Source organism: Tupaia chinensis, unplaced genomic scaffold (assembly GCF_000334495.1).
Source record: "Tupaia chinensis unplaced genomic scaffold, TupChi_1.0 Scaffold000104_1, whole genome shotgun sequence".
Classification (NCBI taxonomy): Eukaryota; Metazoa; Chordata; class Mammalia; order Scandentia; family Tupaiidae; genus Tupaia; species Tupaia belangeri.
This window is the reverse complement of record NW_006159568.1, coordinates 2,498,522-2,519,710: the sequence shown is the minus strand read 5'-3', so window position 1 is coordinate 2,519,710 and position 21,189 is coordinate 2,498,522. Positions and strand designations below refer to the sequence as shown.

The window sequence follows — 21,189 nt, the reverse complement described above, 5'->3', positions numbered from 1 at the left end:
CTGAAGTGCTCCTAGTCTCTGTAGACTGAGCCTCTTTGCCATCCGGGGAGGCCTTGGGAGCCAATGGAGCTTCGGTCTTTTTTTCTTAGAGCAATGAGGAGCCATGGAAGGTGGCAGGCAAAGAAGGGACAGGGTCAGGTTTGCTTTTCAATTTTTTAAAGAATGATTTAGTTTTTTTATTATTTTTAAAATTGACCATAGAGCGGCAGAGAGAGAGAGGGAAAGTAAGAAAGCCAGCCACCAGGTCCAGGACTTGAACCACAGTAGGCAATGTGGGAGTCCAGCATCTTAACCACCATGTCATCTGCCAGGCCCCACATATACTTTTTAGAGAGGATCTTTTGGCAGCTCTAGGAAAATGGACTGGAGAAGGCAAGGCTGGAAGCCAAGAAGTCCAGGTGGAGCCTTAAAGGAAGGGAGAAAAGAATAAAAATGGGGTCAACTGAAAAGGTAGGGAGTTGCCACAAGTACACACCCACCTCCCTGGACTGCCCCTAGTCAGCCGTGGCTGTGCTCAGGGCACCCAGGCCGATGGCTCCCTTGGCCTGCACCTGAGCTCCTGTCGATACAGCTTCACGGGGTCCAGGCCAAGTCAGCGATTCATTTCTGAACTGTTTTGGCAGAATAAGGCAGTTTCCCCTTCACCTGAGGAGCTGGTCCCTCGGTGCAGTTCAAGCTCTTGGACCCAAACAGCAGCAGGTGATGCAGGGCTTTCCAGAGGTGGATTATGGGACTTCTGCTGAAGTCATTGGGTGAAGCTCTGTGGCCTGCAGGGAGCCAGGTCCGCCCTCCTCCATGGCCTGGAAATTAAGGGAACAGCGACCTTGGGCTTCCAGCAAGGTGCCCCAGCTCCTTCCTCGGGTCCTGCTGAGAAGCTACAGAAGCTTCTTTCCTCAGAAGAAACTACACACCCCACACCGTCATCACGCTGTGCAGCCCGTTTCTCCTCCTCCAGGGAGCTGCCCTCAGCCCGGATCTCCTGACTGAGCTAACTGCCAGATGTGGGGACGTGGAAGCCCAGCTCCCCTGCTCAGGGTTGCAGGTGTAACTTACACTCCAGTGTGGACAGGCCAGAAATGGGCTGTTTGCTTCCTCCCTCCCTCTCCTCTTCGGCTCCTTCCCTGGCTCAGTCTGGGAGCACTTTCTTATTAAACCACTTTCCCATCCTCAACTCAGAGCCTGCTTCTGGGTACCCTGACCCAAGACCAAGTTTCTGAGCCTTACTCAAGCTGTTCCTTTTCCTAGACCATCGTCCTGGACAGCCTCCTGACAGAAGAGGAGCCCTCTGGGCCTAGCACAGATGGCTTCTCCTGCAGGCACCCTCCCTGGTGACAACAGCCCTGCCCAGAAGTCACACCACACCTTGGCGATCCATGTCTGAGGACTCCCTGCTCACAGCGCACCCGGTGAATGGCCTTGTTCCTGAGAGGCAGCCCAGCCCGTGCCTCAAGCACGCTGAGTCTTTGCACATGAAATTGTTCTGCTTGTTGTTGGCTCTGGACCGGCCTTCACTTCCTGGCCTCTCCCCGCTCCGTGGCTCCATCCGTACAAGGGGGTGCTAGTTCAGGCTCTGGGTCGCAGCTCTCCACTTGCCCCTGTGGTGGTTGAGCCAGGTCATGGAGGAGAGGGCAGCCCAGCTTGTAAAGAATGAACAGTTGAGACCAGCTTCACAGCACAGAGGTATGCACTGAGGAAGAGAAGCCAGAACCTACATGGCCGCCGAGGTGTGAATCCCGGCCAGGTCAGCCGGCAACACACTGGACATCCATGCGAGTGCCCAGGATCGACGGGCTGAATGACTGGAAGGCGACTGCGGTGTGACCGGACCCTGTCTCCCTCATGTGCATGTGCACTTTCCCTCTATTATGAGTAAAAGGAAGGGAGGTGAATAAGCAGGGCCAGCTAGTGGCATGGTGGTTAAGGTGGATCCCATATGGCCAACTGAGTGGCTCGAGTCCTGGACCCGGTGCTTAAAAACAAACACTCCAAGTGCATGTGCCCAAAACCCCAAGAGGAAAATGGAGAAGAAATTGCAGTGTGTCATCCCCCTGGGGGTTACTTTCTTATTCCCTCTCTCTCTCTGTCTTTCTGTCTCTGGTAAATGCACATGCCCTATGGCAAAAACAACAATAAAAAAAAGTTTTTAAAAAGAACAGTTTTTCATTCTGGTCCCAGAATGAAATGTCCTGGCTATTACAGCTCATTACTAATCCCCAGCTATGCCCTGAGAAGGGCTAAGAAATCCGCTCTGGGAAAAACCCCAGCAGAAATATTGCACTCTGCTCCCCCCCCTCCCAGGGAGCCCTAGAAATCTGACCATGCTAATCTCCTGGCTGTCCCCAACATGCACATTCCAGGTGTTTAATGCCAGCAGGGCCAGCTGGGCATCAGGACGATTGGCCTCTGCCTGGCAGAGAAGTGGCCCACAGTGCCAGCGTTCCGGTCCATGTGCAGGACCCTGGGCAGTATGCCACAGCTCTGCACACTCAGTCCATCCCTAGGACACGGCTCACTGAGAACCAAAAACTGAACACAGTTTCCAGGAGCCTGGGCTGGCCAGGGGGCGCACCACCTCTCTGCTACCCTCTCTGGTCAGGGCCCTGGGTATGGAAGCAGCAGCTTCCAGCTGTGAGATGGGGGCCCAGGCTGGGCCAGGATGAAGGGCACTGGGCAGCACTTGGCATCACCCAGGATGTTCTGTCCCCTCTTTGGGCTTCAGTTTCCACATCCAGATAATGAGCTTCCCAACACATAATACAGGCCAGTCCAATGATCCAGATTAAAATTCAGTTCTGCCTGTTACCAGCTGTGTGACCTTGGGCATTCCACTGATCTGGGCATCAGTTTTCCTTCTGTAAATGGGAGTCCTGATATGGACTTCGCTGGCCTTTATGGGGATTCAATGAGCTCTTGTGGGTGATGCCTGGATCAAACACTCACAAAGAGGTTCTCTTTCCTTGGGCCCTCTTCTCCTCCTTCTCCTGCATTTCTCTCTGGCCTTGCCTCTCACTGCCCATCTCAGCTGCTGTGATTTCTCTTCCCTCTGGCTGTACCCAAGCTTTCCGGTCTCCAGCCTCCAACCCCCTTTTTAACATTTTTGCTAGGGGGCATGTGTGCTCAACAGAGGCAGAGAGAGGGAAAGAAAAAGAGAAAGTGAGAAATCACCACCACCACCACCCACCCACCCCCAGGGGAGGATGGCCACACTGCAATCCCTTCTCCATTCTCCTCTCTGGACTTTGGGTATGCACACACAGGTGCTTGGTGTGTTCTTCAAACCACTGTGTCCAAGACTCAAACTGTGCAGTCAGCCATGTGGGATCCAGTGCCTTAACCACCACATCACCAGCTGGCCCCAGCCTCCTGGCCCCTCTGCTCGAGCTGTTCATTCTGCTAGGAATGCCATTTCTCCCTCTTGCATTCCCACCATTCCAGATCTTTTTGCCTTCATTGCTCATCTCAAATGCTACCTCCTCCAGGAAGTTCCTTTCCAAGAAGCACTGTGCCAGCAGGCAAGAACACAGGCACAGAGGTAACCAGTGGGCCTGCAGCTTCATCTGCCTTCTGCCTGGGATCAGACTCAACAGATGCAATTTTCTCCCCCACCCCGCAGTACACAGGAGTGCCCACTAGGTGGTAATAGAGTCAAAGTCCCTGTGGGGATGAGCACCAGGGAAGCCAACCAGGCACCACCGCCATGCTTCACTCCTTTAGTCAACAAATGCTTACTGTGCGCCTGCATCGTGCAAGATGGTAGGACGACGGCAGTAAGCAAAGCAACAAGTTGCATACAGTGATGCATCGGCAGTCCCATGCCCCACGTGAGGGATGCTTTCTCCTTTCTCTCTCTGTCTCTCTCCAGAGAGCACATGTGCATTCTGGCAAATTTTTAAAGAAAAAATGTAAAAGTGAAATTCTAAAAGTCCTACTACAACTTCTCTTCTTTCTGCCATTTTGACCCTTTGCACACTAAATTTCAGTCCCTCCCACCATAGCGGTGGCCCTGCTCCTCCATCACCCAGGTGTCTCCCAGGCTCCTGCTTCTTCGTCGCCAAGGACTCCGGAATGAGCAGCTCCAGCCCCCCCACCACTCACTGGGCACCAGAGCCATGGACCTGCCTCTCTCTGAGACTCCCCCACCAGAGCATCCCCAGGCATCTCAGACTCAGCACCTGCCAGACCTCACTGCTCCTTCTTCTTGCCAACACTTCATCTGACACTTGCGCCTCCTCCTAGCTGCCTCCTGAATATCCATCAAAATGACGCCAGCTCCAAGAGAGTCCCCCCAAGCCAGTACCTAAACGTTGTCCTACACTCATGCTTTCCCCCTTCCCACTCCCACAGCCTTGCCTGGTGATGAAGAGCTTGGGTCTGGAGCTAGGGTGCGAGGCTTGACTCCAGGCTCTGCCTCTTAGTGATTGTGTGACACTCAGCAGATGACATCATTCTTCTTGCCCTCCTCTTCCTCATCTGCCCACTGGGGAGACTAACAATAGGCACCTTGCAAGTGTGAAAGCACAGTAACATTTGCGACTCACCATGTGCGTGTTTAGGACATCTAGGGCCACGAAGAACTCCATATGGTTGTGATCAGTTTACCCAGTGATGCTCTGGGTAGGCCCCTTCCACTTCAGCGGATCCCTCCTCCAGGGCCCTCAGCTGGCTCCTTGTTCTGGCTGTGTTCCCACCACCCAGTAGCACTTATTGAATGTCACTTGAGTGCTTTGGCTTGGAGGAGAGGACCCACTGTCCTGTCCTGTCCCCTCCTGCCCTGGTGGACTGGCTTGTCCAGTGCCCTTGTCTGTCTTGGTGTGTGGGAGGAGCTGGGTTCAGTGGTTAACAGCAAGCAGAGCTACAGGCTGCACTGTCCCCCACAGGGCTTGACCTGGGGACAGAAAAACATCTGGTTGTGTTAATGTGTGATGTATTTCAGACATTTTCCTGAGGTAGCTAGCAGATAACAGTCTGTGAGGGGGACTCTGATTAATATGTTACCTAAGAGAGGGACGTGGCAGGATGGAGCTCTGGCAGGGATCCGGATGGCCCAGGGACTTACTGTGACCCTGAGCTGGTGATATCACCTCTCTGTGCATATTTCAGTGCCCTCATTAAGGCCCTCCTGGGCCACAATGGACTTAGATAAAAACCAGGGGAGAAGAGACCACCATGTTGCTTCCTGGGCCCTCCTAGGCCTGAGAGCAGGTAACTGAACAGCCCTCGGACAGAGGTGAGGGACAGGCCTGGGCCACTCCCTCTTGTCCTGAGCTGGCTTCAGCTTCCGCATTTCTGACCCACTGAGGCTCCAAGGTACCAGGGAGCTGGTTTCCTCGGATGTGTTCGTATTTGCCAATAGTCCCCTATATGTGCTGAGCTATTGTAAACACTGCATACAGTTTATCCTCTCGACGAGTCACGAGGCAGGCACTTCTTTTTTACGTGTTTTATTTTTTTAAGAATTATTTTATTTTAACTTTATTTATTATCATTTTCCAATTTGACCAGAGAGAGACAGAAGAGAGGGAAAGTGAGAAAGGAAGCCATGAGGTCCAGCACTTGAACCATGGTTGGCCATGTGAGAGTCCAGTGTCTTTAACCACAACACCACCTGCTGGCCCCGAGGCAGGTACTTTTATTATCTCCATTGAACAGATGATAAACTAGAGGCACTCAGAAGTTTCATAACTTCTCATTAGTGGCAGAGCTGGGATTTGAACCCAGGCAATTTGGGTCCAGAGCCTGACTGCCTAACCTCCCTCCTCCACAGACCTCAGTGCTTGATGAACACCCACCATGGCCCAAAGCCCAAGCAAACATCATCTTGTTTAACTATCACACTCAACCTCAAAGGTAGGTGTTTCATCCCCATTTTGCAGCTGAAGAAACTGACCTAGGAAGATGACGTGACCTCATCAAGGTCAAATAGCTTATAAGAGGGTGGCAACGCTGAGATGCTGACCCAGGTCCTCTGACTGGAAACCCTGGGTCTGCCCCTGACCCCACACGATCCACTCAGCACCTTGTCCCTAGCCCTGTGCATGACCGATCTTCAGCCAATCAGCAGGTGACCAGCAGGCCATGGCCACTTGGAACTCTCACAAGGGTGGATATCGCACAGGGAATACACCAAGTGTTAAAGAGGTCATTTTTCCTACAGCGACCCCCTGAGGGTGTGCACATCAGGCCGGGCACAGAGCCCAGCATGTGACCAGAGGCCTCTGCCTGGAACAGGGTGGCCAGGATGGAGCGGATCTAGCATTGTTGGTTGGGGGCCCAGGCCCTGGAGCTGGGCGTGACCCCTGGCCGCATACCTCTCCCCACTCTGACAGCCTATTCACGAGGACACAGACATGCGCACGTACTCACATGGCCCTCTGGATGCCCACTCCAACCCTTACACACGCCTGCCAGTCCCCGAGCCCCCTCTCCCTGCCCGGGGCAGAGGGTGCTCACGGTCCCAGTCCGCCTCAGTTCCATTAGGGCTGGATCGCACACGCAGACGCATAGAGCGCACCATCCCAGTCCACACACTCTGTCGTTCCCTGAACACAGTCACCGCACAGCTACAGCCCTCGGTCGCCCCTGCTCCAAGTTCAGCCCCCGCCTTCCGCTCTATAGCCAGCTCCGCCCTCTGTAGCTCCATCCCGCCCTCTATAGCCCCGCCCCTGCCCGTCCTGGCCCCGCCCCACTTCCCGTCCAGCTTCCGTCCGGCGGTGTCCCGGTCAGTGTCCAGCGGCTGCAGGTTGGATGAGGGTGGTGCGACTCATGAAAGTGTTCGTGACCCGCAGGATCCCCCCCGAGGGCAGGGCCGCGCTAGCCCGGGCCGCAGAGTAAGAGCCCGGGGCCCCCGCCGCTCTTCTCGTCCAGTTGCCCGCGGGCGCGCGGGTCTGGGGGCGGTATCGTGGAGGGGGCTGCGGAGCTCAGAGCACCGCTGCCCGCGGCCTCCTTGGCGTGTGCCTGCCCCTAACTCCAGGCACCCGGGTACAGGGTGACTCAGCGATCTCCAGGCACTTCGGGATGGGCTGGGGCAGCCTTCAGGGGCGTCAGTAGTGCTTGGGGACAGGGCCGGTTGCCGGGCGCAGGAACCTGGCACCGGGGCTTTTGGAGAACTTTTCAACTGTGTCTGGCTGGGACGGGCCTGGAGTTTTGGAGCGGCATAGAGAGAGTTCTCTGGGGCCCAGCTCTCTCCAGGCCCTTGCAATGCACTGGGACCTGCAATTCCCTCTGGTTCTGGACAGGTGGGAGGAGACTTGGAGCAGGTCATGGTCTTCGGAGAGCGGAGATTGCCCTGATGCAAAGTCCAGGCTGTTCATTCTTTACCTTCTGTGCTTGTCTGACTGGCAGGTGGGGTCAGGGACATGGCAGTCATTGGCCTGGCCCCTTGGGTGGTTGGTAGGGATCTTTTAAAATGGGACCCTTTCTATGGTCCAACCTTGCCAGGTGTTTCCTATACGTGAACTTCTAATCCTGGCAACACTGTGAAGTCAGTATTTTTTTATTTAAAAATGTGTTTTTAAAAAAACGTGCTATAGGGCGTGTGTGCTCACTGGAGAGGGGGAACACCTTGAGGAATCACACCTCACAGGCGATGGCCATGCTGAAGTCCCTTCTGCTCCATTCTCCTCTTAGGACTTTTGGCACACACACATGGGCACACGTGTTCGATGTGATCCACAAGCCACTGGGTCCAAGATTAGAACTGCACAGTAGGCCGTGTAGGATCCAGCTGCCTTAGTCACTAAGCCACTGACTAGCCTGTATTATAATTCCCATTTCTCAGATTAAACAAACAAACAAAAAACTGTGGCCAGAAGGGGTTGGGAACCTTGCCACAGTGTGCAGGTGTTGGAGCTGGCGTGTGTCTTCGGCCTCTTCTTTCTGCAGTCTGACCACTCACTGCACTTTACCAGGTGTACCAAGTCAGGGACCAGTGGAAACGAGACTTGTACCTTCATTGCAGCATCGCGTCAGTGTACCTGGACTGAAGGCATGCTGCGCACTTAGAGGGACCCCGGGGAGGCAGAAGCGGCACCACTGATGGCAGCAGTGGCTCTCCAGCTGCAACAGTGCGTGACGGTCAAGGAAAGGCGGCCAAGAGGTGCCTGGGCTTAGCCGGCAGCAGGGTGCTCTGGGTGCCTGTGTCCAGCACACGTAGATGCCCCCTGCATGTTGGCTGCTTGAATGAATGGCAGGGCTGGAGGCAGGCTGCACTGCTGCTCCAGAGCTCCTCCTCCATGTCAAAATACCTTGCTCTTTCTTGGCAAAGTGTGAGTCTGAGTTTCCTGTTAACAAGGGCACATAGGACAGAAGCAGGTAGTCGTTGAATCCCGGTGCCATCGGAGGCAGACCCCTGCCGCAGCCTTCTGTGCCTGGCACCCTAGTCCTTGTGAGTGTGAGGAAGCTGGTCTTTGTGCTGAGCCCAAGACTTGTCCCTTGCAGTTCAGGCTGTGTTCTGGAGCCCTCCGACCTGTCACTTCTGCTCTGTGACAGCCCTTCCCCCTCCAGCACTCTCTCAGGACAATTTCAAGGCCCATGCCTGACCCTGGCTCCTCTCAACCAGCCTCTGGTAGCCTGAGGCCAGAGCAGACGTTTCCCAGCTCTGAGGGCACTGGGGCATCTGTGGGGGACCCTTCCTCTCTAAGCGGCCTTGTGTTCCCTTCAGCTGTGAGGTGGAGCAGTGGGATTCCGATGAGCCCATCCCTGCCGAGGAGCTGGAGCGTCGACTGGTGGGCGCCCATGGCCTGCTGTGCCTGCTTTCTGACCGCGTGGACAAGAGGCTCCTGGATGCTGCAGGTACACACGCCCCGGGGCTGCGAGGACTCCAGACCTCAGCCCTGTGTGGCAGTCAACCTGCTGCCACTGGCCCGAGGTGACATCAGGCCAGAGGGTACTCCATGGGGTTTCCACACACTCCCCTTGCTCCTGCTGTAGGGGAGATGGAGGGTGGGGAGGAGAGCCCCAGGCCCTCCGCCTGCTGCAGCCTTGTGACACTGAGCAAGACCTTGCACTGCCCTCTTGGCCTGCACAGAGCCTGCAGAGGACCCAGCTCGGTGCCAAACACCAGGCCACAGTCAGGATGTGTCCCAGCCCCAGCCACAGTCCCAGCCCTGGGAGGGTCCACATTCCTTGCGAGGTGGTGGTTGTGACAGTTTTGAGGAAAGGGTCAGACTCAGAGGCTGGCGGATGCGGAGGGACCCTGGTGGGTCAGTGACAAGCCAACACTTGCTCTGACTTTGGCCCAGAAGCTTCTGGGTATCTTGCTTAGAGGAGAGGGTGTGAGGATCACACCCCAGCCACCTTCTTGGCACTCTTGGAGGTGCCTTTGGGGAGGCCCAAGGGGTGACAAAAGGAAACCTCAGGCCTCACTGGTTGGACAGTCAGCGGATAAGAGAGGGCGCCCTGAGCTCAGGCCCTGAGGGGAACCCTGGCTCTGCTCGTAACTGGGCCAGACCACTTAACCTCCTGGGCCACAGGGTCAGGAGGGTAGGAGTCCAAGAGGAGAGTTGGAAATTTTAACCTGGAAATTTTAACCAGAGATGTCACTTTCCCTCATATTCTGAGAAAATAACGTGGCTTTAAAACCCATGTTTTCTATACGCCAGGATCCAATCTCAAAGTGATCAGCACGCTATCCGTGGGCGTTGACCACTTGGCTTTGGACGAAATCAAGAAGCGGTAAGTACAGCTGGGGATTCAGAGTAGGCCTGGAGTGACAGGTGGCTACCAGGGGGGAGGGGACCTTCTTGTTTTCACTTCATAGCCTCTGCCATTCAGTGAGGAGTAAGATGTTGATGGTAAAATCTGTCCACATGGGAATGCAGGTGGCACGATGGCAGGTGCTGGATCCTACATAGCCAACTGCACAGTTCAAGCCCTGGGCCCAGTGGCTTGAATGACACGCTGGGTGTGTGTGCGTGCGTGCCAAAATACTAAGAAGACAGTGGAGAAGAAGGGACTGAGGCATGGTCATCCCCCCTGGGGAGTGGTTTTACACTTTCCTTCTCTCTCTGTGGTGAGCACACAGGCCATATAGCAAAAATCTATAAATAAATAAATAAAAATATATAAATCTGTCCACATGTGCACAGGTCAGTTAAAATAAACCTGAGAGGTCAGAAACTGCAGATAACCTCAGTCTAAGTATCACCCTTTCACATCCATTTTCTTCTTTGATTCCCTACAACAGCCCCTTGAAGTAGAAAAGGCAGCCATTTTTACTTCCTTCTCAGACGAGAATTTCAGAAAGGTGAAGTAGTTACTTGCCCCAGATCTTAAACCCTGACCTTCCATCTTCATATCCTTCCAAAAATGGGAGATAATTGAAACGTAAATGAGGACTATCTCTTGAGTGTGCGGTTACAGTTATGAGCTTCCTGGCAGGCAGAGCAAAGAGGGAACAAATTAACATTGTAGAAATGTCCCCACAGTAGATATGGGTGAAGGTGCCTGAGACCAGTGTTACCACCAGGTGTTTATTCCTAGTGGAATCCGAGTGGGCTACACCCCGGATGTCCTGACGGATGCTACTGCCGAACTCGCTGTGTCCCTGCTACTCACCACCTGCCGCCGGTTGCCAGAGGCCATTGAGGAAGTGAAGAAGTGAGTGAACACTTGGCGGGAAAGTTTGCTCTGCACACAGCTGATTCCTGAGCACTCCTGTCATCCTGGCCCAGACCTGCTGCCTGTCCCTGGGTGTCTCCCATCCAGTGAGGAGGGGACTCAACTAAAAGTACTAAAGCACAAGACAGAGTTGCTGTCAGTAGGGCACCAGGGGTATCGTGTGAGGAGCTAAGGGAGCGACACATACATTCTGCTGGCTGCTGAGGGATGGGGCAGGAGTGCATCAGGGAAGGCTGCATGGAAGTAGCTGCTGGACATCCTTTTGAGCATTGACAGGTTCAGGCCCACCATCTCTCACAAAGCTCTGAGAATGGAAAGTTGTTTCCTAAATCTTTTGAGAGCAAAACCTGACTATAACAAGACATGGTTTTTTAAAAGCAATTTTTTTTCTTGGACCAGCTGGTAGCAAGCTGGTAAAGGCAGCTGAATCCCACCTGGCCACCTCTGCAGTTCAAGTCTCAAGCCCAGCAGCTTGTAAAATATGCTAGGCAGAGGAGAAGGAATTTTAGTGTGGTCATCCCTCCTAAGGGGTGTTTTCTTACTCCCTCATCTGCCCATCTCTCTCTCTGGCAAGCACATGTGCCATGTAGCAAATTAAAAAAAATTTTTTTCCTTAGTTACAATAGAGCACATGCACGCATGTGAGAGAGGGCAGTGAGCGAGGGAGGCGTGCCCTCCACAATATCTACTCGTGCTGTGATCTTCCTCCGGTCCTCCAGGCTGTTGGATCTTGGGCACTTGTGCCTGTGTCTGGCATGTTTCAGGCTGACCGGCCAGGGATTCAAACTGTGGTCATTTAGTAGATTGGGCTTCTCTTGAGAGAAGCCTCTCTGTGCCATGCAGCCCGCCCTGTCGCTGGGCTTGCTTTTTCCTGCTCAGCGTGAACATTCACGTGTCTTGCCCCTGACGCAGCAGCACATCTGAAACAGGTGCCTCCAGCTATGCTGAGGGTGACACATAGACCACACATAGTACTACCGTCCTAAAAACCAAACAATTCTAAAGCCCGGCCTGACAGTTTCAGATCAGGGGCGTGGTCTGTTTATCTAGAGTCAGGAGGGCCTTCCTGGTATAGGGATTGGCTTAAGCAAAGGTGGGAGGTGTACAAATGCTCGCCCCCAAAACTGGCCCAGGAACAATGGCCGAGTAGACACCGCACCCAAGCTCCCGCTCACCAGCCTGTCCCGGGAGTCGGCACTTCATTGGAGGTGGCTTAAGACAGGTTTCGTTCTCCCGTCTACCCAGGACAATGGGGTGAGCCTGTGCCTTTACTGTTTTTTTTTTTTTTTTTTCCAATTTTTTTTTTTTGGAATAGAGGAAGGGCTTCAGAGAACCCAGAATTTTTTTTTTTTATTCTATGAGCAAGAGATAAGGAGAGAGAAACAATAAGCAAGCACCCCCAGTAGGGCTTTGATGCCACGATCCCCCCTAGTCCCAGCAGCTCCAGATCATAGGTGCGTGGGTGCCTGGCGTACTCAGGGGGGCCTGCAGATGCAAACCCGTTACTTCCCACGTAGATCGGCCTGCACAGTGTTTTACTGCCACATCACCTCTGCCTGCGCTGTACTTTGCGTTGCCACCCTAGAGTGCTAAGAGAACTTGCTTTGGAATCCCAGATCCCTGAGTTTGCAACCTACTGCTCCCAGCTCTCTCCTGGCTCTGTGACTTCAGGCCCATTGCGCTTTCTGGCCTCAGTTTCCCCATCTGCAGAATGGGAAGGTCGCCTCAGAGGCTCCTTCCAGCCCTCATTCCTACACCCCTGATGTCTTTAAGGAGGAATCAGTTCTGCTGCTTCTCCACAGCACTGAGTGGCTGTGGGCATAGCTCATCTACTCAGTCCTCTGATCCCTGTGTGAGTTTAAGCTTTAGATTACAGCCAGGGGTGCTGGTCTCTGAGTTCCTGACAAGCTCCCGTCTTTGCCCCTCTCCTTGCAGTGGCGGCTGGACCTCGTGGAAGCCCCTGTGGCTGTGTGGCTATGGACTCACGCAGAGCACTGTTGGCATCATCGGGCTGGGGCGCATTGGTGAGGCCCCCCCACTCACTGCCTGCCTTTGCCCTTGTTGGGTTGGCCCAAGTCTCTGGCCCCACAGGTCTGAATGCTGAAAATACTTCTTTGGGAAGGATTGCTATACTCCCGTGCTATCAGGCACTTTGCACGCGGTAGGCAAACGAATAAACAAAATCAGGAGTTCCTAAAGGCCTCCTGAGGTGCTAGATGCATGCTGCTGAGAGCCAGAGTCCTCCATGGTTATTGTACCCTAAAGAACAGAGGCAGGCCATGACTGCTTGCTTTCCTGGGGGTTTCCTGTGGGAGACGCATGCGTCCCCAGGCTTGGGTTATGGAAGGCATTTGACCTATGAGGCTTTAACCCAGGGCCCAGGGGGCTCTGTGGGCAGCGGCTGCCTGCATCTGTGGACAGGGCAGAGCTGTTATCCTTCCCCTGGCTCCTTGTATCGGCCAGGGTTCTGACGGCAAGGCTTGGGCTCAGCTATGCAGCTGGGTTCTCTGTCATCCTGCCTGGTACAGGGCTGAGGGTGAGGATGGAGAGGTAGCCAGCCTGTCTGGCCAGCTGGCAGCCCTGCTGTTCTCACTAGAGAGTTGCCTGGAGGAACCCAAGCTTTGGGGCATGCCCTCAGCTGGAAATCCAACTGCTCAAGCCTGGCTCAGCATATGTGGAGAGGTCCTGTAGGTTTTGTGTGAGTTGGCAGTTTGGCAACGGCACCAAGATGTCAGCTGAAGTGTGAGAGTGCATTACCAGAAACAGAAGGTCCAGAAGGAGGGAGGGGACTCTGCCCAGGTGATTCCTGGGATGCAAGGTCCAGTTCTCAGAGAAGGTCAGACAGTGGCACTCAGGATGGCCGAGACCATGGGAGGACAGCAGAAGCCAGTCACAGCCACAGAGGAACTGTGGGGTCACTTCCAGGTCACTGGACTTGCAGGGGCAGTCCCTCAGCTCCAGAGAAGACAGGACCAGTTAATGACAGCTCTGTGCTGATGATAGGATGTGCCCCAAGAGCCCTCTGTCCCTGAAGCTGCTGGGTGCTGCGCCCTGTCTGAAGGGCAGGGGATAAGCCATGAACTCAGATTCCTTGCCTCTAGGACAGGCCATTGCTCGGCGTCTGAAACCATTCGGGGTCCAGAGATTTCTCTACACGGGACGCCAGCCCAGGCCTCAGGAAGCAGCAGAATTCCAGGCAGAGTTTGGTGAGTAAAATCTTGGTTTGCACAGGAGACCTGTCTGTGCCCAGTTGGGGCCCTCTTTTCTTCAGTGGTGGCATTTGCAGACACCCAGGTGTGTCTGGAGGCTGCTATGTTTTACTGCTGTCTAATCTCCCTGCCCCTGAACCCACAGGCTCCCCAACTCCTCTCGGCCGCAGTGGGCTCTCAGTGCCGGGAGTGCCCTCCAGGTCTCTTCTGTCTTCCAGAGTCCCTGTCGCCACTGCCCTGGGTGGCTGAGCAGCAGAGGTGATGGAGGAGGAGCAGAGCACCGTCACAGTTTTTGTAGGGTGGTGCTGCCTCAGCCTCTGTGTGGCCCTTAGTCCAGGTGGATCCAGCCCCTAGTGAGGCTTGGTGAACAGAGGGCAGGCCGGACCATAGCCATTCCTTACCTCCTGGCACACCAGGCCCACAAGGTGGCGAGAGTCAGAGTGGCCCCGTTCACAGTGGGTGCCTGTAAACAAGTTTCCGCCCCCTTTGGCCTTGATTTCCCCATCCTTTACACCAAAGGGCTGGCTGAATGGCGTGATACGCCAGGGTCCCATGAGTGGCTGTTGACCGTACAGTCATCAGTGTCATCCAGGGGAGACTGACTAGGCCTTCAGGAAGCCTCTGGGAGGAGGGAGAAGAGGTATTGTCCCCTGCCATTTTGCTGACCCTAACTGCCAGAGCCTTGCCCTCCCTAGTGTCCGCCCTGCAGCTGGCCGCCGAGTCTGACTTCATCCTTGTGACCTGTTCCTTAACGCCTGCCACCCAGGGGCTCTGCAACAAGGACTTCTTCCAGAAGATGAAGAAAACGGCTGTGTTTGTCAACATCAGCAGGTAGCACAGGCCCTTGGACATCCCTGGTCACCCAGCAGGCCTGGAGAGGGGCTGTCCCTACTGCTGTGGTCTGGGGTTTTCCTGCCCTGCGGGTCATGATGAGGTCTTGGGCTGAGCCTGCTGGTCTCCGTAAACCAACAGGCCGACAGAAACAGAGTGAAGGCCATGGAGAGCCTAGAGTGGGAGGCAGGGCAGAGCCGCTCCCCAGCCTTGCCAGGCCTGGTGCACTGTAGTATTGGTTAAAGGAGCGAAAGCGTGATGGGCTGGCCCATTCTTCACGCCCTTGGATGTAGTGGTGTACATGCCCCCTCTGAGGCTGACCTTCCACGCCGCTGAGCCCAGGGCCATCTGACTGTGAGTTCAGTGAGTTTGAATCTAAAACTCAAGTTGTCTGGGTTCTTCAGAATGTCTTCAGGCCTCTAGGCATGTACAGGGACAGCCCCTCCTCCTGTCATTCCAGCCCCTTCCTAGCTCATACCCTTTGAACCTTTTTTTTTTTTTAAGTGCCAGAGTGTGTGTGCACTTACCAGAGAGAGAGGGGGGGGGAGAGAGAGAGAGAGAGAGAACCCCTCAATGGGGCATACTCATGCCACAATCCTTATTTCCTGCATTTCTCCCTGCCATCAGGATTTGAGGCATGCACACGTTTATGCCTGACGTCAGGATGTGAACTGCTCAGCCATGTGAGATCCCATTCACTATGCATGATGCCTGACTGCTGAGCTAAGGGCCAGCCTCGGACCTGTTTGGAAGGAAGGGGCTGGCTGAGGTTCCCTGAGGGCTCACTCTCCCCAAAGATGCCTGTAATTACCAATGTTCAGCTGCAAAGGAGGCGACCTGGGTAGAGTGAAACATGTAGGAACACAGGGCTCACATCAACGGCTGACAGACAGAGCTTCTGTTTCCCGAACGCCCACTTGCACCTGGGACTACACTGGGCCTTATCTGTTTATTTCACAAAAATTATTTAGTACTGGGAACCAGCAGTTAGCATAATGGCTATGTTGCTGGACTCCCACATAGTCGACCGCGGTTCGTGTCCCGGACCCGGTGGCTTAAAACTCATGCCGGGCACTTGTGCGTGCGTGCCCAAGATCCCGAGAGGAGAATGGAGGAGAAGGGATTGCGGCGTGACCATCCCCCCTGGGGGGTGATTTCTCGCTTTCTGTCTCTATGTCTCTCTCTGTCTGTCTGGCGAGCGCACGCGCCCTACAGTGAAAATCTCTCCCAAAAAAAAAAAAAAAATTATTTAGTGCTCAGCATGAAGTCTCTAGAAAATCGGTGGCTATTCACTGCGATGGATGTCTTTAAGGTGTACCGTCTTTTCCCTGCCTCACTAGGCAGGTCCTGCTGGCATGCTACAGTGGTTCTCAGTGGGGGTCTGGGGGCCAGTCAGATCAGAAATCCCTGATGGGTCCAGCACACAGACTCCTGGGTCCTGTTCATGCCATAGTACATGTTAATAATCTTTAATCCTCCAACACCCTGAGAGGTAGGTGGTGTTCTCCCTAACTTGCAGAGAAGCCTGAGGCTCAATGTGAGACACTTGCCCAAGTTCTCACAGCTAGAAAGTGCAGGGCTGGGTTTCTCTGAGTACAGGGCCTGTACTCCTGTAGACCGTCAGTAAGTATGGGCTGAGACTTTCTGCTTTGAAGGTCGCTGCCCAATGCCAGGTCAGTGGAAAGACTCATTTCGTGGGTTGTTCTGCCCTGCAGGGTTGGCTTGATGGCACAGCAGTAGCGTGCTGCTCAAGTGAAGCAGGTTGGAAGGTTGCAGGTTTGGTTCCCTGGTCGACCCCTACGGACCAGTCATCTACACCTGTGATTCTGGCTGCTGGAAATGGGGGGAGGGTGGTGTGGGTGGGGATTGTAGGGCCTTATCTAATATGCTTGTCTCCTTCTGTCTCTTGCTCTCACGAAAAAAAGAAATTGTTTTTAAAGAATTATTTTATTCAACTTTATTTATCTATTTATCTATTTATTTATTTTAATTTGACCAGAGAGGGACAGAGCAAGAGAGAGAGGGAAAGTGAGAAAGCAAGCCACCAGGTCCAGGACTTGAACCACGGTTGGCCATGTGAGAGTCCAGCGCCCTTAACCACCATACCACCTGCCGGCCTCGAAAGAAATAAATTTCACCAAAAAAGACAATGAAAGGAATCTTGGAGGCATTCGCATCACTACTGTCATTCCAGGGGAGATGTCGTAAACCAGGATGACCTGTACCAGGCCTTGGCCAGTGGTCAGATTGCAGCTGCGGGACTGGATGTGACAACACCAGAGCCATTGCCCACAAACCACCCTCTCTTGACCCTGAAGAACTGTGGTAAGAACTTTATGCTCCTAGGCAGCTCCTGCCACCCCATAAAACACAGCGTTTAGAGGTGCCCGAGTGCTGGGCATGCAGCTGGCATGAGCAGTGCTGAGTGCAAAGGAACACAGCAGGACCACACATGCAGTGAGTGACAGTGGGACCCAGCAACAGGAGAGGCCCTCCTGAGCACATTCAGCTGATCTGGATTTAAGAAAAAAAAAAAAGTGGGTGGACTGTGTGTCTTGCACCCACAGCTACACATGGGTAAAACCCACTACCAATAAATTACTCTTATCAGCTTAAGCATGAGAAAGTAAAAGTGTAATTCCAACACCAGTGTTTGTAGCTCATCCCAGCTAGTAAGCCCCTTCTCTGTCTGCTTTGTGACACTGGGGCCAGGCCTCTGCACTGCATTTCTGCTGTGCCAGCAGCCCTGCGAGGCTCCATTGGTATGGGGCCTGAGGGCTAGCTCCCACCCGCCTTCTGTTGGGGAGTGGCAGCAGTGTCACCAGGCAGCAGCAGCTCCTTCCTGGGTGACTGCAGAATCCAGTTTGCAGTTTTCTCAGCACTTAGTTAACCAGCCAGTTAATGTCCTGCCTCGAAGGTCTCCACAGGGCCTATCCTCAGTCTTTTGAGTCTTTAAAATAACTTTTTTTTTTTTTTGGAGAGGTTTTTACTATAGGGTGCGTGCACTTGCCAGACAGACAGAGAGAGACAGAGAGACAGAAAGTGAGAAATCACCCCCCAGGGGGGATGGCCACGCCGCAATCCCTTCTCCTCCATTCTCCTCTCGGGATCTTGGGCACGCACGCACATGCGCCCGGCGTGAGTTTAAGCCACCAGGTCCGTGACTCAAACCGCGGTCGACTACGTGGGAGTCCAGCGACATAGCCATTACACTAACTGCTCGTCCCATGCCGCAGTCCTCCAGCCTCCATAGGTTTTTGCCATAGGGCGGGCGCCACTTGTCCGAAATAACTTTTAAGAGAGATTTTTGCTAGAGGGTACATGTGCTTGCCGAGAGACAGAAGGTGAGAAATCACCCCCCGGGAGGATGGCCACCCAATTCCTTCTCCATTTTCCTCTTGGGATTTTGGGCACGCATGTACACACACCCTGCATATGTGTCTTAAGCTGCCGGGTCTGGGACTCAAACCATGGTCAACTACGTGGGAGTCCAGCAACATAACCACTACACCATCTGCTGGTCCCCAGTCTTCTGAATCTTAACAATCTCACCTTCCCTTTGTCCCCCTAGCCCTAGGCGGGCGGGGGAGGGGAATGCTTCCAGCAGTGGCTACCTCTGGGATACTCAGTGCAGCAGTTCTCATTCTGTTAAGGTCCTCAGTCACCTGGAAGGAATGTGGTCACAGTGGCTGGGCCACACTGCCGCACTTAGGGTTTCTGTCCCTGGTATGGGTGGGGCCTGAGCTCCCAAGGATACTGATGCTGCCATGGTGCTGGGACCACACTTGAGGAGCACTGCCTTCATGTGTTCCTTTTGCCCACTCTGTTCCTAGTTAACTTTTCCTGGCTACTGATCCTTTTGTACTGTTGGATCTTTGGAAAAGTCATGACTTACTTTTTTTCTTTGTGAAAATGCATCATGGTTTTTTCCGATGATCCAGTAAGTTCTCCGTGTTCAGGTGGCTGGGTTGGTTCCTGCCTGCAGACTGCAAGAGGTCAGGGCCTTAGGCAGCTGGGCCAGAGCCTGTGCTTAGTTACATTCTGGAATGGAAACCCAAACCGAAGGGCCCTCGCTGCCTTCCCCAGTGAATGCGCCCATTTTGCAGCCCTTGGAATGCTCCGTCCCCACACCCACCCCAGCCTGCAACCACCATTGGCTGTACTCGCAGGGCTGTTGCCAAAAGCTGGGAAAACTGGCCCCATGCCCCAAGGCCTGGGAGTTTGGCAAAGTGTCCCCAGGACCCATAGAAAGGCAGTTGTTTGGGAACAAGTGACCTCACCTGCCCTGAGGGAGGAGGTGCCAGAGGGAGCACTGCCATCCAGCACAGATCAGAAACCCTGCGGCATCATTTTCAGGGGCGCAGAGTGAGGCAGTCAGTGCTGAGCTCCTCCACTAAATTGGCCCCTAGTTTCCCCATCTTTTGGCTGAAGGGCTGGGTCTCTGTGGCCTCCCAGGCCCTTTCTAGCACTGACATTCTGGTCATTGAAGACTCCTGTCTCTCACCACCGAGCCTGGGCATCAGTATCCTGGGGTCTCTCTTCTGTTACTCTGAACCTTAGTGCCTGGGGGAGGGGGAGTAGTGCTTCATTACAGGAGGAGGAAAAGCCATTAGGGAATATGGAGGCAGGTTCTCTATTCTTACTGACAAAACCAAGCTATGAAGAGCAAGCCTGAGGAACCAGCAGATGGTGTAATGGTTACATCGCTGGACTCCCACATCGTCCATCGCAGTTTGAGTCCCCGACCCGGCAGCTTAAATTTCACACCAGGCATGTGTGCATGCGTGCCCAAATTCCTGGGAGGAGAATGGAGAAGGAATTGTGGCGTGGCCATCTCCCCAGGTTGAGGGGGTAGGGTGATTTCTTGCTGTCTGTCTCTCCGGCAAGCATACAGATCCTATAGCAAAAATTTCTCTTTAAAAAAAAAAAAAAAGCCCAGTTTAAGGCTCTTGGGCCACCCTTCTCATCTCCCTCTCTCTCCTTTCCAGTGATCCTGCCCCACATTGGCAGTGCCACCCATGGAACTCGCAACACCATGTCCTTGTTGGCAGCTAACAACCTGCTGGCTGGCCTGAGAGGGGAGCCGATGCCCAGTGAACTCAAGCTGTAGCCAGGTGGGAGACACAGAGAGCCAGAAGCAAAGGTGGCCCTGGTATCTGTCACACGCACCAGGCTCAATTTGGAGCCACAGGTGGGGGCCAGCAGAAGTGGGATCTAGGAAGACTGCTGGTGGTGGACGTGCTCACCACTGTCGTGGCTGGACACCCGTGTTTCTGTTATTAAATAAATTACTTAGAGCACATCAGCCTGTAACTGGGGGAAGTGAACAAGGGCACCTGCTTACCTTTGCTGGATTGGAGCACGGCTCATTTGCCTGGCTCTGCTTCAACCCCAGCCCTCACCCAAGCACTGTAATTACCAGAACCAAACCACCGTATTCCTGTCTCCCTCTGCCCAAATACCTGTATGTGGTCCTCCCTAAGGCTGGGACAAACAGGGCCTAGTTATGACTGTGGTACTTGAATGAGACACCTAGGCCATCAGGAAAATTAAAGAGCACATACAGCAAAGGAGAGCTAGTGGGAAGAAACAAGAACCAGGCAAAGCCATATCTTGTTTGGTCAAGAATAATTGGAGGTAGGTGGTTTCTTAATTTTATAATTTGTTTCAGCACCTACACACTTGGCTCCCTTTGCCCATCTCTGGGCCCCTTCCCCATGGGTGTTCTTTTAAATCAGCCCCTCTTTCTTCCTCCACAGGCTGGGCCAGCAGCACTGCCAATGCCAAAGCCCTGCTCTGTGTTGAAAGGATCAGCTTCCAGCTCTTCCACAGAGCCAAGCCCAGCTGGCAGATGGGGTGTCCAGTCTGGCGGGCAGATGCAGGCGGCAGGGCAAGTTAAACAGGCCGTCTGAGAGTAATGGGGTGGCCCGAGCACCAATCTTGCATATGCCCACGGCTCAGACAGGACAAGTGCAGGGAAGGCAGAGGGAATCCTTTGAGGGAAATGACCAATTGTTATTAACTTCCAGCATTATTTCCTTAGAGGTTTGGTTTTTTTCAAAAAGCACTAGTCAAAGCAGGGCTAACAGAATACTACTTCCCTTTCTTTTTTTTTTCAACCTTAGTAACCTAAGCAAAGAAAAAGAACATGTATTTAGAGACATGAATACAACAAATTGTTTATTTTAAAACCTCAGATTTTGACCAGCATAGCACCACGAACATGGGTGCCCTGACAGAACTTTGTGATCTGACCACTAGAAAAAATTCTGCATGATTATGCCAGGCTATAATTAAGGCTAACCAATCAAAATTCAGGTACCCAATACCGGTTATAATCCAGGTAGGAACTACAGATACAGGAACCCTGGGACTGGTCTTCCTTGGAATTACTGTTTCAGTGCTACAGCCTGTATGAGGACGCGGGCCTGCAAGCTTGCAACTCACACAAAGAAACTGATCTACTAAGAGGTAGATGAGATTCTGGATTCCTTCTAGCAGTGGAGAGGCAGGGCTGCAGCATGTATTAGAG

General features: G+C 53.6%; 1 protein-coding gene and 1 long non-coding RNA gene across 7 annotated transcripts in view; one reads left to right on the top strand and one right to left on the bottom strand.

Moving 5' to 3' along the window:
• Window positions 1-249: 249 nt before the first annotated feature.
• LOC102479103 (uncharacterized) lies at window positions 250-4,834 on the bottom strand. Of its 3 annotated transcripts, none has more exons than XR_333868.3 (4): window positions 4,539-4,834; window positions 1,363-1,687; window positions 646-800; window positions 250-405 (listed from the first exon to the last, which is right to left on the bottom strand). It is a non-coding gene; the product is annotated as an uncharacterized LOC102479103 (long non-coding RNA). The 3 variants fall into 3 exon arrangements; XR_333867.3 differs by having other exon boundaries at window positions 1,363-1,637; window positions 4,539-4,831; XR_333866.3 differs by having other exon boundaries at window positions 1,363-1,595; window positions 4,539-4,828.
• Window positions 4,835-6,694: 1,860 nt separating this feature from the next.
• GRHPR (glyoxylate and hydroxypyruvate reductase) overlaps window positions 6,695-21,189 on the top strand; it is a 17,491-nt gene continuing 2,996 nt past the window's right edge. For 2 of the 4 annotated variants that reach the window (XM_006143741.3, XM_006143740.3), the window contains exons 1-9: window positions 6,695-6,827; window positions 8,660-8,790; window positions 9,600-9,672; window positions 10,480-10,596; window positions 12,553-12,641; window positions 13,719-13,823; window positions 14,522-14,657; window positions 16,852-16,982; window positions 19,646-19,771. In XM_006143741.3, coding sequence (XP_006143803.1) covers window positions 6,745-6,827; window positions 8,660-8,790; window positions 9,600-9,672; window positions 10,480-10,596; window positions 12,553-12,641; window positions 13,719-13,823; window positions 14,522-14,657; window positions 16,852-16,982; window positions 19,646-19,767 — 987 coding nt within the window. In that variant the 5' untranslated portion in view covers window positions 6,695-6,744 and the 3' untranslated portion in view covers window positions 19,768-19,771. Of the gene's footprint in view, window positions 6,828-8,019; window positions 8,064-8,659; window positions 8,791-9,599; window positions 9,673-10,479; window positions 10,597-12,552; window positions 12,642-13,718; window positions 13,824-14,521; window positions 14,658-16,851; window positions 16,983-19,645; window positions 19,960-21,189 lie in introns of those variants that run through there. The other 2 variants (XM_006143739.3, XM_014586018.1) reach the window with 2 other exon arrangements.